General features: G+C 36.9%; 1 protein-coding gene across 13 annotated transcripts in view; it reads left to right on the forward strand.

Annotated features, from left to right (window-relative positions):
• MPDZ (multiple PDZ domain crumbs cell polarity complex component) overlaps positions 1–19,517 on the forward strand; it is an 82,972-nt gene that overhangs the window by 11,205 nt on the left and 52,250 nt on the right. For all 13 annotated transcript variants that reach the window (XM_088157333.1, XM_088157334.1, XM_088157335.1 and 10 more), the window contains 12 exons: positions 1,020–1,233; positions 3,154–3,282; positions 4,464–4,667; positions 6,629–6,743; positions 7,821–7,909; positions 9,117–9,312; positions 10,592–10,681; positions 12,644–12,723; positions 13,450–13,596; positions 14,820–14,987; positions 16,002–16,187; positions 18,901–19,110. In XM_088157333.1, the coding sequence (XP_088013459.1) occupies positions 1,020–1,233; positions 3,154–3,282; positions 4,464–4,667; positions 6,629–6,743; positions 7,821–7,909; positions 9,117–9,312; positions 10,592–10,681; positions 12,644–12,723; positions 13,450–13,596; positions 14,820–14,987; positions 16,002–16,187; positions 18,901–19,110 (1,828 nt within the window). The remainder of the gene's footprint in view (positions 1–1,019; positions 1,234–3,153; positions 3,283–4,463; positions 4,668–6,628; positions 6,744–7,820; positions 7,910–9,116; positions 9,313–10,591; positions 10,682–12,643; positions 12,724–13,449; positions 13,597–14,819; positions 14,988–16,001; positions 16,188–18,900; positions 19,111–19,517) is intronic.

Here is a 19,517-nt window from a genome sequence, read left to right on the forward strand (position 1 = left end):
CTTTACTGAATCATTGCCCAATTCATTGTCAAGAAAAAGAACATTCAACAACTGTTGCAGTGCTTAAGATATATATATAAATGAGAAAGGCTCTGGCAGTAATAAGTCTTAGAGAGCACTCTGAAAACCAGTTCAAATTCACAAGTGAAATACTATGGATTGAAGCTAAATTGTCTTTTTCTACCGGAGTGCTCTATGTGGTGTAGGTGTTCACAAAGGCTGTTTTAATAGAAGTCTTTGTTTTCCTTGCTGCCCTTTGTTATCAAAGCATTGCCACTTTGGGATGCAAAGAAATGGTGGAGGAAAAAGAAGGTAGTTCAATTGTGTAGGCTTTGTACACTTCTTTGGAACAGATCTGAGGAAGGATGTAATTTTACAGTGATGCTTCCTTTGTCAGAAAGCGAAGAGGTTTTTTTAATTTGTTCAGGGCTTTTTCCCCTTGTATAAAAGGGATCTATTTTACCATTTTTGTTCAGTTTCTTTCTTTGTCCTTTTTTGTTTTTGTTTTTTTGTTTTGTTTATTATTTTTCTTTTTTTTTCCCTTGTTTTTCAGCAAAACAAAATTTGTTTCTGTAACACTGATGAAAGTGTGTTCCACTCCATGGTTTGATGAATATTCAGAATGGGTGCACTGAACAAAGTGGGGCACTTGGTCTGTAAAACAAGAGGCTCAAAGTCAAGGATAAACCTAAGTTCCCAGGCTATGTCTGGGAGGGACTGAAATTAATATGCTTAGTCTCACATGGGGGCTCAGGGAGAAGAAAACTGGCTGGGGGGTAGTCACCAGGGGAAAGTAGCAGTGGGATTAGCTTCAAAGGGAGCGATCACCAGGGTGCCACATCAGCTCCTTTTCAGCAAAACTGCAGGGGGGGATTAAAAAAGTGGTGGGAATAGAGACCAGGCTATTAAAAATACTGGAAAGCTGTCAAAATACTGTAATTTCTGTGACAATGCTTCTTTGTGATTTTACTTACTTGTTTATTTTGTCATCCCCCTTCCTGTTTACACCTATGTGACAGAGATGGAAAGCTGAAGGAAGCAGATCAAATCCTTGCTATTAATGGACAAGCCCTTGATCAGACAATTACACATCAACAGGCTATCAGCATTTTGCAGAAAGCAAAAGATAATGTCCAGCTAGTTGTGGCTAGAGGCACTTTTCCTCAGCTCATCAGTCCTGTAGTTTCCCGGTCTCCATCTGCTGCTAGCACAGTTTCAGCCCATTCCAACCCGGTAAGTATAGCCCAAACCTCTGTGTATTCAGTTCTGGATGTGCATGGACTTTTGAGTAATTTTTTGTAACTTGTATGTACATTTCTTCACAGTTCTTGAGGTTTTTCTTCTATTTATCTTTATATGTACCTTTCCCCTACAAAGAGTAGAAAATACCTAACCTTGCTGGGGGAAAAATCTTCATCTTGGATGTATTCCTTGCTCCCATCTGCCAAATTATCTATATCCACCAGTGCAAATACAGCATGTTTACTTTACTTGATGAAGCTTTATTTTGAGGTTGCAGTAAACAGGAAATTTTTTTCTTTGCCTTCTGCTTGAGCAAACAATTTTTGGGGCATTGTAATCAGATCTGCACCACCAGCTGTATGGGTGTTTTAGTGTTTGTTTCTCTGTTGTCTGCATGGGAGCTCCAGTAAAGTTACAAGATGCACTTAAGGACTCCCCAAAAAGCAGCTCTCCTGCAATTCCTTTCTTATGAGAGCTTTTGCACATCTTGGTGTAGACAACACAGTTCAGAAACATGGTGATGTTAACTGTACCTTCTCTTCCTCTTACCTTACCCATGTAATGACTTGTTCTGGGATGAAACATCCTATATTCAGTTTCTGTAGGTTTTACTGTTCAGTTATCTGTGGCCCTTCTTTAAGGGAGTAAATTACCAGTAGTATAGAGAGCAATCAGTCTGGAAAAAGGAACTGTTTTAAGTGTTTTTTTTAATCATTAGCATAAAACCTTTAATGAAGGCATGTCAGAATTATTCTTTTTAACTGTGTGCAGGAGTGCAGCTGACTGACCTAACTTTCCCTGCCAGCACATAGGAGAGGCCTCTCTACTCCAGCATTGCTGTGACAAAATTATTTCTCTATATGATTGCCTCTTTATTTGCCTCCCTTGCTCGAAAAGATGTTTCTTACAAAAATTCCATAACTGCTGCTCGTTTTTTTAGTATGCTTTTCCCAATTCTGGTGTTCTCTTCAGTTTCAAATACATCATAGGAGCCATTCTTTTTCCTTCAGGCTTTATTTTATCATACTGGATTTATATTAAGACTGGATCTCCAAACAGGTATCGCAGGCCTTTGAGTTTGCAATATCTTGATTATTAAAAAAGAAAAAGTTTATTTCAAGATTAAACCTGTTCTAGCACCAGCTGTGGTTTTAAATTTCAGATGAGTTTGCTGTGTGAGTTCTTCAGGAGAAAGAATACTATGACCTGTCCCTTCAAGTACTGCCCCATGCGAGTGAACTAGGATTTGTCTTTCTTTGAGCAGTTTTGCTCCTGTCAGAACACAAAGTCTGTCATGAGAACTTCATTCTAATGCTGTTGTCATCAGACAACCCAGAACACTTTATTATATAGGGTAATTCTGCTAATACTTGCCTCACAATATTTGGTTCTGCTTTCAGCCTTAAAAATACTGAATTGGGATTTTGCTTTCTCCTGTGCTTTGTTATAATGTGATATGAACATGCACTTATGTGAAGATATTAATTTCCAGTCCTGTGTGGTTTACTAGCAGCAGTATTTACTGACTGAAAAGGGGAATGAAGGTGGGCAGCCCTAGGCTGCTGCCTAAATTCATCTGACAAATTCTTGGAAGATCTGACCCATTACCCAACTCTGGTTTGTACCAGAGAAGTTCCACTTGTTATAGAATTAGTAATTTACTGATTAAATATTGTGTAATGTTACACTTAATAGTAATTGTTAAAAAGGTATTATATGTCCATCTTCCTCTAACTTTCCATTATTAAAAACATACTTAAGAAATGGGAGAGAATAGCTTTGCTAAGAATAGCAAATTCTTATACATGTACTAATAGTTTGACTTGATAATCTTAAAGGTCTTTTTACACTTGAATAATTCTATGATTCTTTGTGTTTAATCATTTGCACGTATATATTTATTCCTTTTAGGTTCACTGGCAGCATGTGGAGACCATAGAGTTGGTGAATGATGGCTCAGGTCTGGGATTTGGGATAGTGGGAGGAAAGTCAACTGGAGTGATTGTTAAAACCATCCTCCCAGGAGGGGTTGCTGATCAGGTAAATTGAACCTACCTCTCTGTTACTGTTCAGTAAGGTGTGAAGTTACTCTTTTATGATCAGATCAAATAGTGGTAGCTTTTATCCAAATAAAAGTAAAAATAGAAACAGTAATTACTAAAATTTTTCCTCTGTAAAGGTATGCTTAATGCAGGAGTCTCTGCATTTGAGTGTTAAAGATGGATTAGGCTCTAAATCATGTTTTCATATCCATAATGTTATACATTCTGTGCATTTAGAGTCTTAATTCCTTCACAAGTATACTGGTTGTAATTAGGTGTGTTGTGGACTCCAAAGATTGTTTTGCTGTGCACTAACAGCTAAGAGCATCTGCTTTTCTCTGCTGAGCTTACTGACTTTTGGAGCCAGTATGTGGCTTCATGTGTCTGCTTCAAGACACAAGCTCTGCTCTTGCCTGAAGGGCTCATGTGAATGGAATTTGGTTATCACAGGTCATTTCAAGCCTGTTCATTGGACAGGTACCTAGGGCTGCATTAATGATGGTCAAGGATTGAATGGGCATAGAGACACTGGTCAGCTTTCCAACAACAGTAGTAGTAGCCTGACAACAGGGCCTGGAGATGCATGGACAGGATTTACTGCTGCTGTTCCCCTGAACAGGTAGATAAGTTCCTTTTACAAACTTCTCTCTGTAATAGTCGTCGTATGGCCTAACTTCATGTGAAACTTTTTTTTTTAATTAAAGGTAAATTAGTAAGAGACTAAACCAGTGTAAAGCAATTTAGCTGGATCACAGGAAGAGAGAAAATAGTTTTATTTTGAAGTCATGGTTAATGCTGTTACTACTAGTTTTTTAGTATCAGTACAAATCTGAATGCTTTTCTTTGGAAGTGTTCTTGAAAATTAAACCCAGAGTTCTGCAGTCTAAATGCAATTGTTATATATGAGTAGGAGTAACTGTAACTAAACGCATTTTTTTCTCTGTGCTTGGGTGATGTATTGAAAAGGGATCTCCTGGATATTTCAGGGGAAATTCCTAGTAAAATTTGTGTGCCGTTAGGCAACCTTCTTTTCTTCTCCATGTTATCAGGATATTGACTGGGCATCCAAAAAAGTCACCCGATTCTTATGTCTTAGAAGTGACTAAAGCTATGTGCTTTTTTTCAAATTTTATGGTACGTGGGAGAAATGATGTTTTTTTGTCATTGCTTTTCCTTCAGCATGGAAGACTGTGTAGTGGAGATCACATCTTGAAAATTGGTGATACAGACCTAGCTGGAATGAGCAGTGAGCAGGTGGCACAAGTTCTTAGGCAATGTGGAAATAGAGTGAAACTGGTAATTGCAAGAGGTCCTGTTGAGGAGCCAGTTCTACCAGCAGTTCCTCCAGGTACACCAGTACCCACCTCTACACCAGAGAAACAGGTAAGCCACAGTGAACCCATGTAACCCATTACAAACTTCCTTCCTTTTTAACTGCTATTTGGATGTCTTTTGTGTTTATATTGTCAAAAGCTAGGATTTTCTTTACCAGTAGCGCTATTCTCATCTGACTGTCTGGAAGAATTGAAAGGTAATGAGTCCACAGTGCAAGGAATGGTAGTCTTGAAAACTTCTGGGATTAAGGCTTAGGACTTCCCTAAATATAATCTGATTAACAATTTGTTCTGGGTTGCTTGTAAGGATTTGTTATTACACTGGGACAACTGAAGCAATACAGTCTTCAGGACAGAACTAGTTGACTCTTTAGCATTTCTTTTTCTGCCTGCCCTTATTCTTTCCATATAATTTAATCTGTTCATCAGAAATTTTCTCCCTGTCCTAACCAGCAGACAGATGCCAATCCTTTCCTACATCATCTGTCATTGTTTATTTGCTAGATGTTTTCTAAAAAAAGTAAGCCAGCTGCTACCCTTACTCCCCTGCTGATGATTGTACTTTGTATTGTTACTCCTGTACAACTGTCAGCTGCTTAAAAAATGCTGTAAATATTATCATGACTTGCAACCTGCCTAATTTCCTTATGTTTCAATACCTCTTTCCTGGTACTTCTCTCCTGGCAGGAGGCAGGCTATTTTTAAACTGCTCCTGCCTACACAAAAGGGACACCCTGTTAACAGTCATGCAAAACTCGCTGATTTGGGTCTGGAGTGAGTTTGATGATTCAAACAGCTTGATTTTTTTAGTTTTTTCCTATCAGATATGGTGTGGGTAGAGTCTTAATGATGCTCTTAAAAGTATTATTGAGATCAGAATGGCTTTGCAAAATGGGCACTTCTTGCCATATTACCTGCAGATGTCTGTCTTGTAAAAATTCCTGAGACTATCGGAATTGGATCTTTTTTTAGTGGCATTACCTGTGGCCAAAAGAATCCTTTATTTTCAATCAGGGGGATGATTAATGCATTAGAAAATTATTTTTCTTGTGTTTAATTTGGTTTCTTGTGAAGTTGCTTGGATAAAGAGCTCAAGTCAGATTCCTTTTTGGCAAGCAGCATCATAGCTCTCCTGAAGTCTTTTATGGTGCATACTTACCTAGTCAAACTGGGTTTAGTTAGTATCTGCCTGGTTGCCATATTGTCACTTAAAGAAAAAAATGAGCTGCTATTTGGCATGCAGAAGGAACAGAATAAAAACTTTTAATACAAACCCCCATTGTTAAAATAGGATTTTAATATATATTCCACTTTCATTAACAAGTAATTAAATAGCCCCAGAATCCGTTGTTATTGAAATTCAGAGTTATAGCAGGTATTAATGAAGATTATAATTATTTAGCCAGCTAGAAATATAATTGCTATGTGCTAAACCAAAATTTTTTGAGCCTTTCAAAAGCAAGAGATGAAATTGCCTGACTAGTGATAGCTTTTAGCATATTTTTAACTTACAAGTTTTAAAAAGATACCTATAGTTAATGAACAGAAATTTGGAGAAATAGAATACAAAATACTATTTGGAGATTTTTTGTCTTTTTAGTAACACAGCAGTCTAAAGCTAGTTCCGAGGAGAATGGCCTTTCTGCCAGAAAGGCAGCAAGCTGCATATTCATATACATATGTATGTAACTTACTGTACAAGAAATTAATTATTCAATTTGTACAAATTTCACCAGTTATTTTAGTCATTAAAAAATTATTTGCTAGGTTAAAGGTAATATATGTCCCAGAATGGTGGGGTGAGGAGGACATGACCTGCTCTGCATTGCTTTACCATGAGGAATGCTACCTATTTCTTGCTTCTCTGATGAACTGCAAATAAGAACAGACGCAAATTTCCTAATTCGTTTTTTTGTGTTTATATCTAATTTTATGTGTTACTGACATTAAAGAATGTGGTGAATCTTTAAAGAAAAAAAGCTTCCTTTCTCATCCCACTTTTCTTTTTAGGATGATGCTTCTATTGATAGCTGTGAAGATGGGGAAAAATTCAATGTTGAACTCACTAAAAACAACCAAGGTTTAGGAATAACAATTGCTGGTTACATTGGAGACAAGATATCAGGTAATTGTTGATTCCTGCACTTTATTATACAGTCTGTTGCATACTATATTATATGTGCATCAGAGACTTAATTTTGGTATAGCTTCTCTTAAAAGAACCATTAACCATCTAAAATCTATTTGAAATTTGTAAAGGAAAAAGAATTGTTTTCCTTCTGTAAAAAGGATGTTCAGAATAAAAGTAGTCGATACTATTATAAAATCACACCTTGGTATTTTAAAATCAGTTTTTATCTTCACTTTTGGCTAAACTTGTGCTTATGTGTTTTTGAAAATCAATGGTAGAATAGGTTGAGCCCTTTTTGCTAGAAGTAGCCTTCTTACCAGGCAGCACAATAGCATTCTGAGTAGTTTTCTGAGATTGTTATTAATTTTTAAACAATGTGTATAATGCTAAAAGCACATCAAGAATTTTTTCTGATTGAAAATCAGAAATTAATCAGAATTTCCTTCTGATTCAAAAGTAGTAACGAGTTAGTAAACGAAAATGTTTCTGTTTTCATGGGGTTTCTTTTGTTTAATTTTGTAGTTTTGTTGAGGCTTTTAAAACTTTGTGACCTTTTTATCTAGTAGTGATAACTGAAAGTAAAAACTAGTTCAAATCTAAGTTGTAGTCCTGTTTCCTTATAATATTCTTAATCTGGCAATCCAAACATGCATTTTCTTAAGCTGTTATTAAGTAGAAAATTCAGAAATTACTAGATTAGTGTACTCAAGCTGAATTTTCTGTTCAAATCTGGCAAAAGTCCGAGATACGTTTTTTGTCTATGTTGGTTTCCACATTTAGATTAAAGTAAGTTAGATTATTTCTTGTTTTGCATCAAGAATTGTCAATTTGGTGTTCTAAGGTTTTGAATAAAATCTGATCCAGTGCAAACAGTCATTAATCTGACTCATTCTTTAAGACAATAATAATATATATATTTTTTTCTCAAACCATTGCTTTCTTTCTATCTTACTTAGAGATAGTGTTTTCTTTTTTTTTTTTCCCCTGCTTTGACTGGTGCCTTTAGTTGCATTATTTAAATTGTTTCTTAATAAATTAGTTAACTTAATTTTCCCTGTTTTTTCATCCCAGAACCTTCTGGTATCTTTGTGAAAAGTATTACAAAAGGCAGTGCTGTTGAACATGATGGCAGAATCCATGTGGGAGATCAAATTATAGTTGTAAGTAAACACAGGAAGAAGTGGGATTTCTTGTCTACAAGACTCTGCTTCTTTATATTGCAAAGAAATGCTCATGTAGTTCTTGTATAAAATACTTACGATCAGTGTTGCAGTCCTGAATGCTTTTCTAACAGAGTATTTCATCGCATGCTTTCTGATTATGCGACCTGCATGTAACTTATATTTCTTAATTTGAGTGACCTCAGACACAGAACAATAAAAACCATTTTTAAAATATGGTTTATTTACGCGTGCAGGAAAAATTAAATAATCCTGCCTGATTTTTAGTTACTTTAGATTTAGAAGAATTGCAGAGAAGGACAACAAATGACTAAGGGTCCAGGGGATTCATTCTTCATTTAAGAGGACTTAAAATAATGATGTGTGTTGTGTAGGTTGACAGAAACAAATACAGGAGTCAAAGAGCATAATATTGTAAGAAGTATTTGAGAAATTTAAGGCGCTGTGGGGTAGATGTAGAAATAATAGGATATTATGGAGTTTGCAGGGAGAAGAAGAATAAAATGTGGTGGGTGCTAGGTAGGGATAACGGGAAAGAATTGAGAAGTGCTGAAGTTTAGAATTTCGGAAAGAAATCTGAGTTAATGAGATAATCAAATAGTTTCAGACAGAGATGACCAAAATTTTATCATTTAAACTATTCAAATGATGAACCAGTGATAATATCTGGCTGGTTGTGACAGTATTCTGTTTGGAAATTGGACTTCATGATGTTCATTAGTAGACTTCTCGGTACTTGACCTTAGAATGGCTGCACTCTGTAGACCTTTCTACCACAGTGAATCAGTGTGTGTCTCCTTAGTCTTCTCTCTCCAGAACTCCTAGCCATGGTGTGTTGCTTTATTCACCCAGTATTTTCTCCTTGGAGGTAGGAGAAGTGGTTGAGTGGACAGGCTGCAAAACGTGCCCTGCACAGCACATGCTGTATCCTCTCCCATGTTGCAGAGCGGATCTGCCTGGCCACACCATGGTGGTCACTCCTCCCCTCTTTGCTGTGGTGTCACCTAGCTCTGGGGTACTCCAGTGGGAGTGCTTAGCATATCCAATTACATTAACTTGTATAGGTTTTGTTCTTGCCCCTCCACTTTTTTTTTGCTTAGGCTAACAGATGCTGAGAGCTCACTGCATTGTTTTGCCCTAAACGTTTTCTCCCCTGGGTGAACTGAAAGGCTGCTTAATCCTGCAGGTGGATGGAACAAATCTTCAGGGTTTTACTAACCAGCAAGCAGTTGACGTTTTGCGGCACACAGGACAAACAGTTCAGCTCACTTTGATTAGAAGAGGTCTTAAGCAGGAAAATCGTATTCCACCCCAGGAGGACTTCAGTGCTCCTGTTGAGAAGGACTTATTATTCCAAGCGATGGATAGTACCACAGCCAAAGGTAATTAATACTGACTTTGCTGTAAAGGTGGGTTGAAACATTTTTCTTCTCAATTGCAAACTGTAAATAAAATGGACCAGATTCATTCTGAGTGGCTTTTACAGATGGCAGAGCTGCTGTACATGAGGGTGGAATTTTGTCTACTATGGTTTGACTAATCTTTTAGACACAGTGAAGTTACTTGCTACATTTTCAAGTTGAGTGTTGAAAGTTCTTCCTTACATTGTGCTTCTGGCTGAATTGCTCCAAGACTTTGATCCTGCAAATGTTTGAATGATAAAAAGGCAGCAGATGTTTTATTCATGCTCAAGAGTGAGAGCTGCATTCAAAAGCAATCAGAGAAAGACCCTCATTGATGACCGTAATCAGTCTCATCCTCTTTTACTCTTGCTTTTTACAAGCTACAGGTATGAGAGAAGTAGCCTGTATTTAGGGGCTGATTGGGTATTGATGATGCATATGTAAAGAGACCAGTAATAATTTTGCTGCTGATGGCATGAGATTAGTGTAGCTTTATCTTACTTACTCTACGCATATTTAAGTATATGTGTCACATCTTGAAAATCAGTGTGTTTGAATGCAAGATATCTGCACAGGGCCTGGAACCACAAGACAGCTGCTTATGTTATAATTTGATGTCAGTGAAAGTATGTCACAAGTATGTCACAAGTAATCAACGGAGGCCTAATCCCCATCTCACACAAGATTTTCAGAGCCAGTAGGATGTTACCTGTATGTCATCCTCTCACTCCTGCCTTTTACAAGAAGTAAAAGACCAAATGTTGGAATGCTATTTCTCCAGCCAGCAGGTGTTCAAGACATCTGATAGGCAGCTAAATACATAATAGAACATGGTGATAGGAGAGGTTTTTTACGTACGAAGAGTGTGCGAGGTCTTCAAGGCTGAAGTATTTTTGTTTCCAGCATCAGTGTTTTGAATTGCACAAAGAAAAAATAAAATTCATACAAGAATGCTAAAGAATGTTATATTTAGGTGTATTTTCATATAAATGCAGGTACTGATAGTTGTGCTGGTTTTTTTGTTGGTTTTTTTTTCATTGAAAACTCACTGGAGAAGGCAAAGCATTTACGGTAGACAACGTGTTTGAAATGTGATGTTTCTTCTGGGCCACCTGTGCCACATTTCATTTGCCAAATCTGGGTACTCTGAAGTCCAGTGAAGGAGAGAGTTGGTGTCCCAGAGCACTCCTGTGAGCTTGATAAGTATTACGACATATGAAATAGCTAAACAGCTGAAAAGGTTTCTTCTTTTTTTCAGATAACAGTGAAACAGAACAGGAATCCCCATCACTGCCATGCAGTGCCAGAGTGGTAAATATTGGAGATGACATGAAACAACAGGAAACAGGTTCTCAAGACTTAATATTTTTTTACGTGAAAATGCACTTCTGTATGCTTACACAAAGATCAGGTGTTTTGTATGTCTTTCCATCTTCTGTGAGCTCTGTAGCTGAGGCAGAACTAGAAAGTCAAAGTAGTCATATATATACTCATGTACGCTTAATCATTAGTGTTGTAGGAGCAGACTACTGTATGTATCTAAAAATAATTATATGCTGAAGATATCACATGAAGCAGTCTACTTGGGCTACTTGCTCAACCCTCTCCTCGTCTAGCTTTGCATGTCTACTGTTTTTAGTATAGTCTAGAAAAAATAATTTCTTCCCATTCCTCATTATCTTTCTGGTTGTCTGCAACTGCCCAGGTACAGTTCCAAGATTTCTACATCTGATAAATTTCCTTTTTGCAAATTCTTGAGCTTACATTTATTTCATTTAGTATTCTCTGATAATGTCTGAAATTCAATCAGTTCTGGTGCACTGATATTCTCCAAATTTTCCCATACTCTTTGTCAAAATTCCTATTTTGTACTGGGTATTTTTTTCCTGCTTGATCTCCTAGAACACTGTTTGGCATTTCAGAAGTCTTGTGTGATGATGCACTTTTCAGATTCAGGCATAACTTGATAGGTAACATTTTTGTTCAGAGGTAACATTTTGCTTCCAGAGGAAAAAGGGGAACTGAAATTTCTGCAATATGTATCTTTTCATAACTCATGCTTTCTGATTTTCTTGGATAGATGAAGGAATTTCTTTTTAATGTCTTTCCTTCAGATACTGCTGGGTCTTGGCTTTGGGGAAGGTATTGTCATATTTGAATGCCATGCAACATCTGACTTTATATTTAGTAATGTCTCTGAGCCATGATTAGACTTAAAACCCTGTCCTAGGCTCTTAGTCATGTTTTATTCTTACTGAAATTAGTGGAATTTGATAACTTTGTAATGAAGTTTCTTGTCTTTGCCTTTGTGATGAGCATTCAGATCTGAAGAGTTTATTTTGATACTTACGGTAGACACAGCCTAGACCATGGACCTTGAATATATATAGGATCCTGTTAAACCTGCTGTGTTTGTTGGCTGCTCTTGTATCTAAATTCTGCTTTTTATTGGTTTCTGACAAATGAATGAGGGGAAAATGAGCAGGAAGAAAGCATTTCTCTGTTTTTCAAAGCTGCAAATAAACTTTCAGTCAAATTAAGATTTGCCACACTTTATTACCTAGCATGTTGCTGTATCAGTACACTTCTCCCCCTTCCTTCCTTTCCAAGTTTGTTGTGGTTCTTTAGCTATTAAAATTTTATCTCATTGATTGTCAGCATATATGTGAGTCTAGGGAAAAAAAAGCAAAGAGCTTGGACTTCTTGCAATCTGTTACTGACCTCTAGGGCTTACAGTTTCAGAAAAGCCTTTCACAGTTCTGCTCATGGTTTTAAAAGTAAAAAAAAAAAAATCTCCAGATTGTGTTTTTTGGATATTCTCTGTAAAAGGCAGGGTCTGTCCAAAAATATCAGTGAACAGTTTACATTTTTAAGAATTTTAGCCATCCCCCTGAATCAGTCTGATCAGCCCACGTGTAGTCTGATTTAACATATATCGTGAATGCAGCCTTTTCATTTCCTTTGTGCTATTATCTTGAAAAATTGCAAAATAATTTACTCATTTCTGAGGCTAGTATGTTTTCTTTCTTTCCAGCCACATACCCCAAACTATTTGACTGAACTTCATGTCTTTCAAAATATGCAGTTAGTTTTGCATGGTTGGAGTCTTAATACTGCTTTGTGAGTTTTTGCTCTGGTAAACCCAAGCTTGGTGAGACTAAACATGCCAAGTTTTTAGTAATTTTTAGGAGAGTGCTGACATGATGGGAATGATTGTGTCATTGTGCGTATTCCATACACTTTATCAGTTGTAGGAATTGACTAGGTTTTTTTAATTCTTTGTCACAATAATCTTAAATATAAATTTTAGATTTCCAGCTAACTAATACAGAAGAAGCAGCTGCAAAGATAAAATGGCAGAGGATTATGGGTTCGAATTATGAAATAGTGGTAGGTAAATTATGTTTACTGTTGGTAAATATGCCTCTATTTCATCTGTGTGTCTATTCTGTTGACAGCGTATGGATAGAAATATATTTGTATTGTATTTGTTCCTTCATGTATGAAAATTACACATATGCTTCTTAGTATGTTGAGGGTATTTTAATTATAGACTTTGAATGTAGATATGTATTTTTCTGTATTTTATCAAAACCATAACACAATTTTTAGATACTGTGCCCATGACGATTGTTTCACCAATTTTTTGGCTTCAGGATGATAAATGTGTATTAGAGAAAAAATTATATTTAATATGAATTTTAAAGCTCCCTTCAGTTAGCTAGAACTTGAAACTTAATTCTCATTCTGCGTACTGAAGAAATGATTTGACGTAATGATGTAAATATTGCATAGGACATATACTGTAGATACAGAAGAAAAGTAGCATCTCAGTTTAGGACATAGTGCAAAATCGCATGTCATAAATGTAGAAGTAAGTATTATTAAATACATTGTTGTCATAAGCAGTTCCCATTTATTGCAAAGTGGTGTGATCAACGCCAATAACTGATCAACGAGTCAGTTTTTACCTGACTGTTCTCATTACACATGATAGTACTTCTGTTTTCTCACTTCTGGAAGTGATTTTGACCTCGCTGCATGTGAATTGAAACGGAAAGTAGCACATCTGGCTGTAAATATGACAACTGTAACCATTTCTTCATCTTATTTTAGGTGGCTGTGGTTAACAAATTTAGTGAAAGTAGTGGGTTAGGGATAAGCCTTGAAGCTACAGTGGGTCATCATTTCATCAGATCTATCTTACCTGAAGGGCCAGTTGGACGAAGCGGCAAGCTGTTCAGTGGAGATGAGCTGCTGGAAGTAAGATAAAGTACTACTTTATCTTAGTCTGCATGCAGTAAGGTTTTTGAGCAGTATGAGTTTCTTCTCATAGGTTTTGGCCATGGGAATAATGTACTCAACCAGTTAGTGGCTGAGTAGTCGCTTCATATGTACTTATGTATAGGTACTTACATGTATTTATATGAGTACATATGCTTGCATACATTTCTCAGATTTTTCAATATAGTCCAATGTCTCTCTGTCGTGGTGTAAGCTCAGCTGGCAAGTAAGCACTATGCAGCTGCTTGCTTTACCTACCTCACTCACTCCCAGCCTGATGGGATGAGGAGGAGAATCAAAAATAAAACCGTGTAAATTGTGATAATGGCAGTTTAATATTGAAACAATTTAAAGTATAATAACAATAATCATCATCATAGTAAAAGGGGAAAAATCCCCTCAAATGATGTACTGGAACACTGGAATGAACACTGGAAGTGTTCACCACCTGATGACCAATGCCAGACCTTGTTCCTGAGCCCTGATCAGGGCACCTTCCAGTTAACTCCCCAGTTTATATACTGGGGGCATGATGGTCTACGGTGTGGAATATGCCTTTGGCCAATTTGGGTCACTTACCCCAGCTGTCCCTTAGCCCTCATAGCTTTTCTTTATTTTTTGTACCTCCTCACTGGCAGAGCATAAGACATCCAAAAGTCCTTGATGCAACTTAGCAGCAAGTAAAACTTTGTGTTATCAAAGTTATTCTTGTACTGAATCCAAAACAGAGCACTGTATAGCTACTGAGAATAAATTAACCCTATCCCAGCTGAAACCAAGACAGTCATCAAAAAAGACTATGTAGCAAAAACATTAAGATTGGATAGGACTATCCCGTTTCAGTGAAGAGACTAAACACCTAATTACTTTTCTAAGTTATTTTCTTAGACTTAAGATGTGAATTTGGCTTACCTGAATGCAAGAGACATGAAGCTACATTGTAGGTAGTGTTTTTAGGGTGGTGTCATGCAATTTAAAAGACTATACATTCAATTCAATATGTACCTTGGTGCTGAGCACCAAATTGAGTTGAATTGAAGGTTGAAAGTGTCTATTAGCATGGGGATTTTTGTTGTGTTTATTTTACTTCTTTTTTTAATGAGGTGATTAGTGAGTTGGGGTTTGCTTGGGGTTTTTTAACTCATTTTTGTTGTCGTGGTTAAAATACTCTGTAGTTCTAATCCCATTCTTTATTTATTGAGGTGAATGAGATCTCTCTGCTTGGAGAAAACCACAAGGATGTGGTCAGTATCTTGAAAGAGCTGCCTATTAAGGTGACAATGGTGTGCTGTCGTCCAGTAGCTCCACCTGTCACTCAACCAGAAATACTGGAGAGTCTAAGCCTATCTGACGTTCAGCTCACAGAAAAGGTATTTTGTTTTTAAACAGTCACTGAAAATGACAGTTTCCTTGAAAAAAAAAAAGCCAGATGAAGTTTTTCTATATGATTAGAAATATATTTTAATATTTTTGGAGTTGGAGCCAGACAAATAGGAAACAGCAAATAATGCTTATTGGCTATTTTTTAGGCTGCCAGAAGATATGAATCCTGGCTGGTCATAGGCAAAAATTTTCTAGGATGTATGGCTATCTCTCTAAGTACTGTACTTCTTGTTCTGTAGGTGACATATATGACTATAGCAAATTGAACTGTGGGTTCTTTAGAATCTGAATGTATTTAATCTAGTTTTGAACTTTGTTTTCTGGGTTTGCATTGTGCATAACTGTGTTTACATTCCTTGACTGACAATGTCTGTCGTTGGTAAGTGAACAGCTCTGGGCAATCTGGTGGGCTAAACACTGTAGGAATGGCCTAGGGTGCAGTATACAAAGAAATAGCATTTGTATGAAAAGAGAAACAGTTAACTCTGACTTCTGAGCCAGGCATCAAATTCAGCTTATAGTTTAGAAACTTCTCTATGAAACCAAGGGAAGAAGAGACTGAAGAACAGTCTGTATAGGTACATATTTGTTTGTTTTTACTTTTATTAAATATTCTGGCTGCTGTCAGTATGATTAAGTTTAATGAAGGCATATTTTAGACATACTATTTAATAGCATATATTTCCTGTATATTTGAATATATATACTAATAAAGTTTTTTGAAGATTTCCTTTTGGCAGAAATTCCATTTTGTAAATATTTTTCTAGTGACTGGTTTAAAATACTTGCAGCTTAGCTATAAAGGATATTTGAGTTTTGTGCTGGGTTTATCAGAGTTTGTTAAATCTTCTGAGTGCTTGCACTTCTTCTGTGTTTAGAGATATGTCATGTTTAGAGATGTATCACTTAGGTTTTATCTTGTTTTTTTGTAATCAGGGTTTTGTCTCTAAAGATTCTCACGTGTTTACATTTTATTAGTGAATATTTACTGTTCTTCTCAGGGTCACATAGAACTTGGATTCATTGGCTCCTCAGACACAGAGGGAACAACTTTGGAAACAGCTGATGAGGGTCAGAGTATGGAAGAGGTACAAAGCTCATCTCTGGCAATGTGGGAAACAGAAGTACAGCACATTGAGCTGGAGAAAGGGAGTATGGGGCTTGGATTTAGCATATTGGACTATCAGGTAACTTCTGCACTTCTTTGGACGGAGGACAAAATATTTTGTATTGTTTGGATCTTGCAGTATGTTCTATATATTTTAAGGGTAAACATTAATTGAAACAAAGCAGTAGAGTAGAACTAATCACTGCTGGTAGGCATTCCAGTAATTATATTATATATTCCTCTCATTGTATTAAGACTACAGCTTCTAATGATGATTGTAATACTGGTTCAGAAAAACAGATAATCCATTATATACTAGGGTTTCCAGAAAGCTGTCTTCACTGACCGTGGGACAGTGAATGATGTAGCCAGCATATTTAGGCATGTATTTTGCACCTGCAGTGAGGTGTTTAGAGCAAGATCCAATAAAGGACTTAAGTGCTTAAAGCAGGATTTACTAAAATCCAGAACTGCAATCCTGAAATCCCTTGCTTAGCTTCTGTCTGTCGGGGACATACTTAAACATCCCTATTCATTTTGTGTTAGAGTTCAGAATTCCTGGATATCTAAACTGTGTTTTTTGTGTGTCCCAGTGAACAGCTCAATGCCTCTCTCTTGCCTTCACTTGGTCAGGATGCCAGAAGAAATATTACTCCCGTTCCCAGTTTTCCAGTGAATAATTTTTAATTTAACATCGAGTAATTTCTCCCTGAGGTCAATGTAGGCTTTTGCTGAGCTGTTTTGTGCTGCTGTGGGGATCAGGTCTCTTCCCAGGTTTCTGATGGATCTTGTCCATAGGAGTATATACATTTACATCTGGAGATAACTTCCAGGTGAAAATTATGTCCCAGGGCACTCCTTACAATTAAGCTATGGCTTAGATTTTGCATTTGCACACTGATAAGGTGAACAGCAGTGCAGTGTAATAATGTGAAGGATAAAGGCACAGTCAGGTGTCTTTTATGAAGCACTGACTCATCGTTAAAGCGTTGCTCATGATGTTCTGCAGTGAGACATCACAGATGAGCCTGAGTGTTTGAAGTCCATGTCAGCAGACAGTAGAACATATTTCCACTTCAGTCTCTTCTGAGCATTAACACAAATGATGGCTGCATATGTGATTAGTGACTGAATTTTATTTATGGATAATAGTACTAAAGGCTTGTGGGAAGTGCCTTAAGTTGGTTAATATATTTTTCAAATATGAGTTAGCCTTACACCTTTAGTCAGCTTTCTGAAACTTTCTGAAGCTTTTGTTGATGTTATTATATTTGTGTATTGTCATATGTTCTCTCCTTTGATATGCAGTAAAAAAATTTCACGCAGTCACTGAAGTTCTGCTTTCTTTTAAACTGTGAACAGTAATTTTACAGAGAGATTTATATTCGTATTTTACTGTTTCCATCAATTTTTCAATTCATTTTCAATGAACAGTGACTAAACTTGAGGAGAATTATGCTCGTATTAATACATTCCTCATGTTTTATACAATGGCAGGCCTGTAGAAAGGTCTACATAATTTCTAACTGTAAGGAAAATTGTCACATACACTAGAGAGGCTTGTTTCTTTTTTTTCATGTAATGCAGTGCCATTTAAAGTGACAGTGTAAATATTTGTTGTTAAAATAGTGAAGAAGATGTCAATGCTCAGGCTCAAGCGCTATTTGCAGCTCTGCTAGTTATACTGTGATATGAGAAGTGTTTTATTGCTCCATGGCGTTCTTTTTACTGCAGTAGCTGTCATCAAGGGTTAAGGGTCTTTTTGGTGTCCTTCCTTCCTTCCTTCCTTCCTTCCTTTGCTCCCTCCATCCCTCTCTCCTTCCACACCTCTCTCCCATTCCAGCTTTCAGCAGTCTCCCTATTCCTGTGGCTTTTTCATGTTGCTTTGATGGTGCCCATCCTTTCAGCTGTACATCTTGACATGGGAGCTTGTTGCAGTCGCATGCTGGTTTGTAGATGTTTGCTTTTCTCTGCTTTTGCTGTCAGTAAAGCTGTTACCTGATAACATTTTTGGATTTTTTTTTTCTGTTCATGCACTCATGTTCCTTGTGAATGTAGTTCTGCAAGAATCACACAAATATTTTGCATGTGTGATAGTTGTTACAGCAGAATTACATGTTCCCACTACTAGTATTTGATGCTAGCTTTTTTTATCAAAATCAATATATTGGAGGATGGTCACTTAAAAGCAGTTTTTTCTCAAAAGCAAACATCACTTTGTTTTGTCTTGTTGAGTAGAGTCCTATATTGGTATGTTCCTCTCTCATGTAAGTATTTAACTAGGCATGCACAAGACCTTGCCTCTTGAAAACTGCTTTCTCAGTTGAGCAAGATCATGAAGTATAAGACAGTTATTGAAAATAAATCATCTGTTCCACTAGAGTGCATGTGTTACATTTGCCCCAACCTACATTGCCCACCTATGTCTTCAAACTGAGTGTGAAAGGGAGGATGGAGTTTGCAACACTGTTGTTGCAGTCGGAAGTATATGAATTTCTGATGTGTATGGATAACACTGTGCAATTTACTAGTATTTTATGTTGGAGATAACGTGATGTTCCATCACCTAGAAAGGAGTAATAATTTTCACATTTAAGAATTAAAAATAAGTGGAGGTCTAAATGTATGGACAGCACAGACAGGATGGTTTGCTCCTACCAGAGGTTCAGCTAGAGGAGAGCAATACTTCTTAATAATGCAACTGGTTAATAAAAGCTCATGAATAAAAATTCTCCTGTTGAGATATAAAAGACTAAAAAATTTAAATCTTTTTATTCCCTTTATTTAATTAGGATCCTGTTGATCCAGCAAACACTGTAATTGTGATTCGCTCATTAGTTCCTGGGGGTGTGGCTGAGCAAGATGGCAGACTTCTTCCTGGAGATCGGCTTATGTTTGTCAACGATATCAACTTGGAAAATGGCAGCCTGGAGGAAGCAGTGCAAGCACTGAAAGGAGCCCCAACAGGAACAGTTAAAATAGGAGTTGCCAAACCATTGCCTGTAAGGATTTGGGAATTCATCTGTACTTCTTATATCATTGAAGCTGATACATGCTGATCTTGACTTCTCCATGCATTTTGTGTTTTTTGGGGTACAACTGGGTAGCCTAACTATTGCTTTACATGTAGGAATGGCCTGGGTAGTATATGACTGGTGCAGTGATTGCAGGACCCAGCACATCTGTCTTGCAGCTGAGAAAACAGGAAAGCACCTTGCAACTAGCAGAGTCTTTCAGGGCTGAAAGTTGCCAGGCATAATGTTGTACACTGTTACACTTTTCATAGTTCTCTGAATGTGTGAGATGGTGACACAAGTTGTTTTTATTTGTTTTGCATGGAATTTACCAATTCCTTTGATTTTCAAGGTATAGTATTGTTACACTTGTTATTCTCGGGGAGATTGTTTGA

Source organism: Sturnus vulgaris, chromosome Z, assembly GCF_052056855.1.
Source record: "Sturnus vulgaris isolate bStuVul1 chromosome Z, bStuVul1.hap1, whole genome shotgun sequence".
Lineage (NCBI taxonomy): Eukaryota > Metazoa > Chordata > Aves > Passeriformes > Sturnidae > Sturnus > Sturnus vulgaris.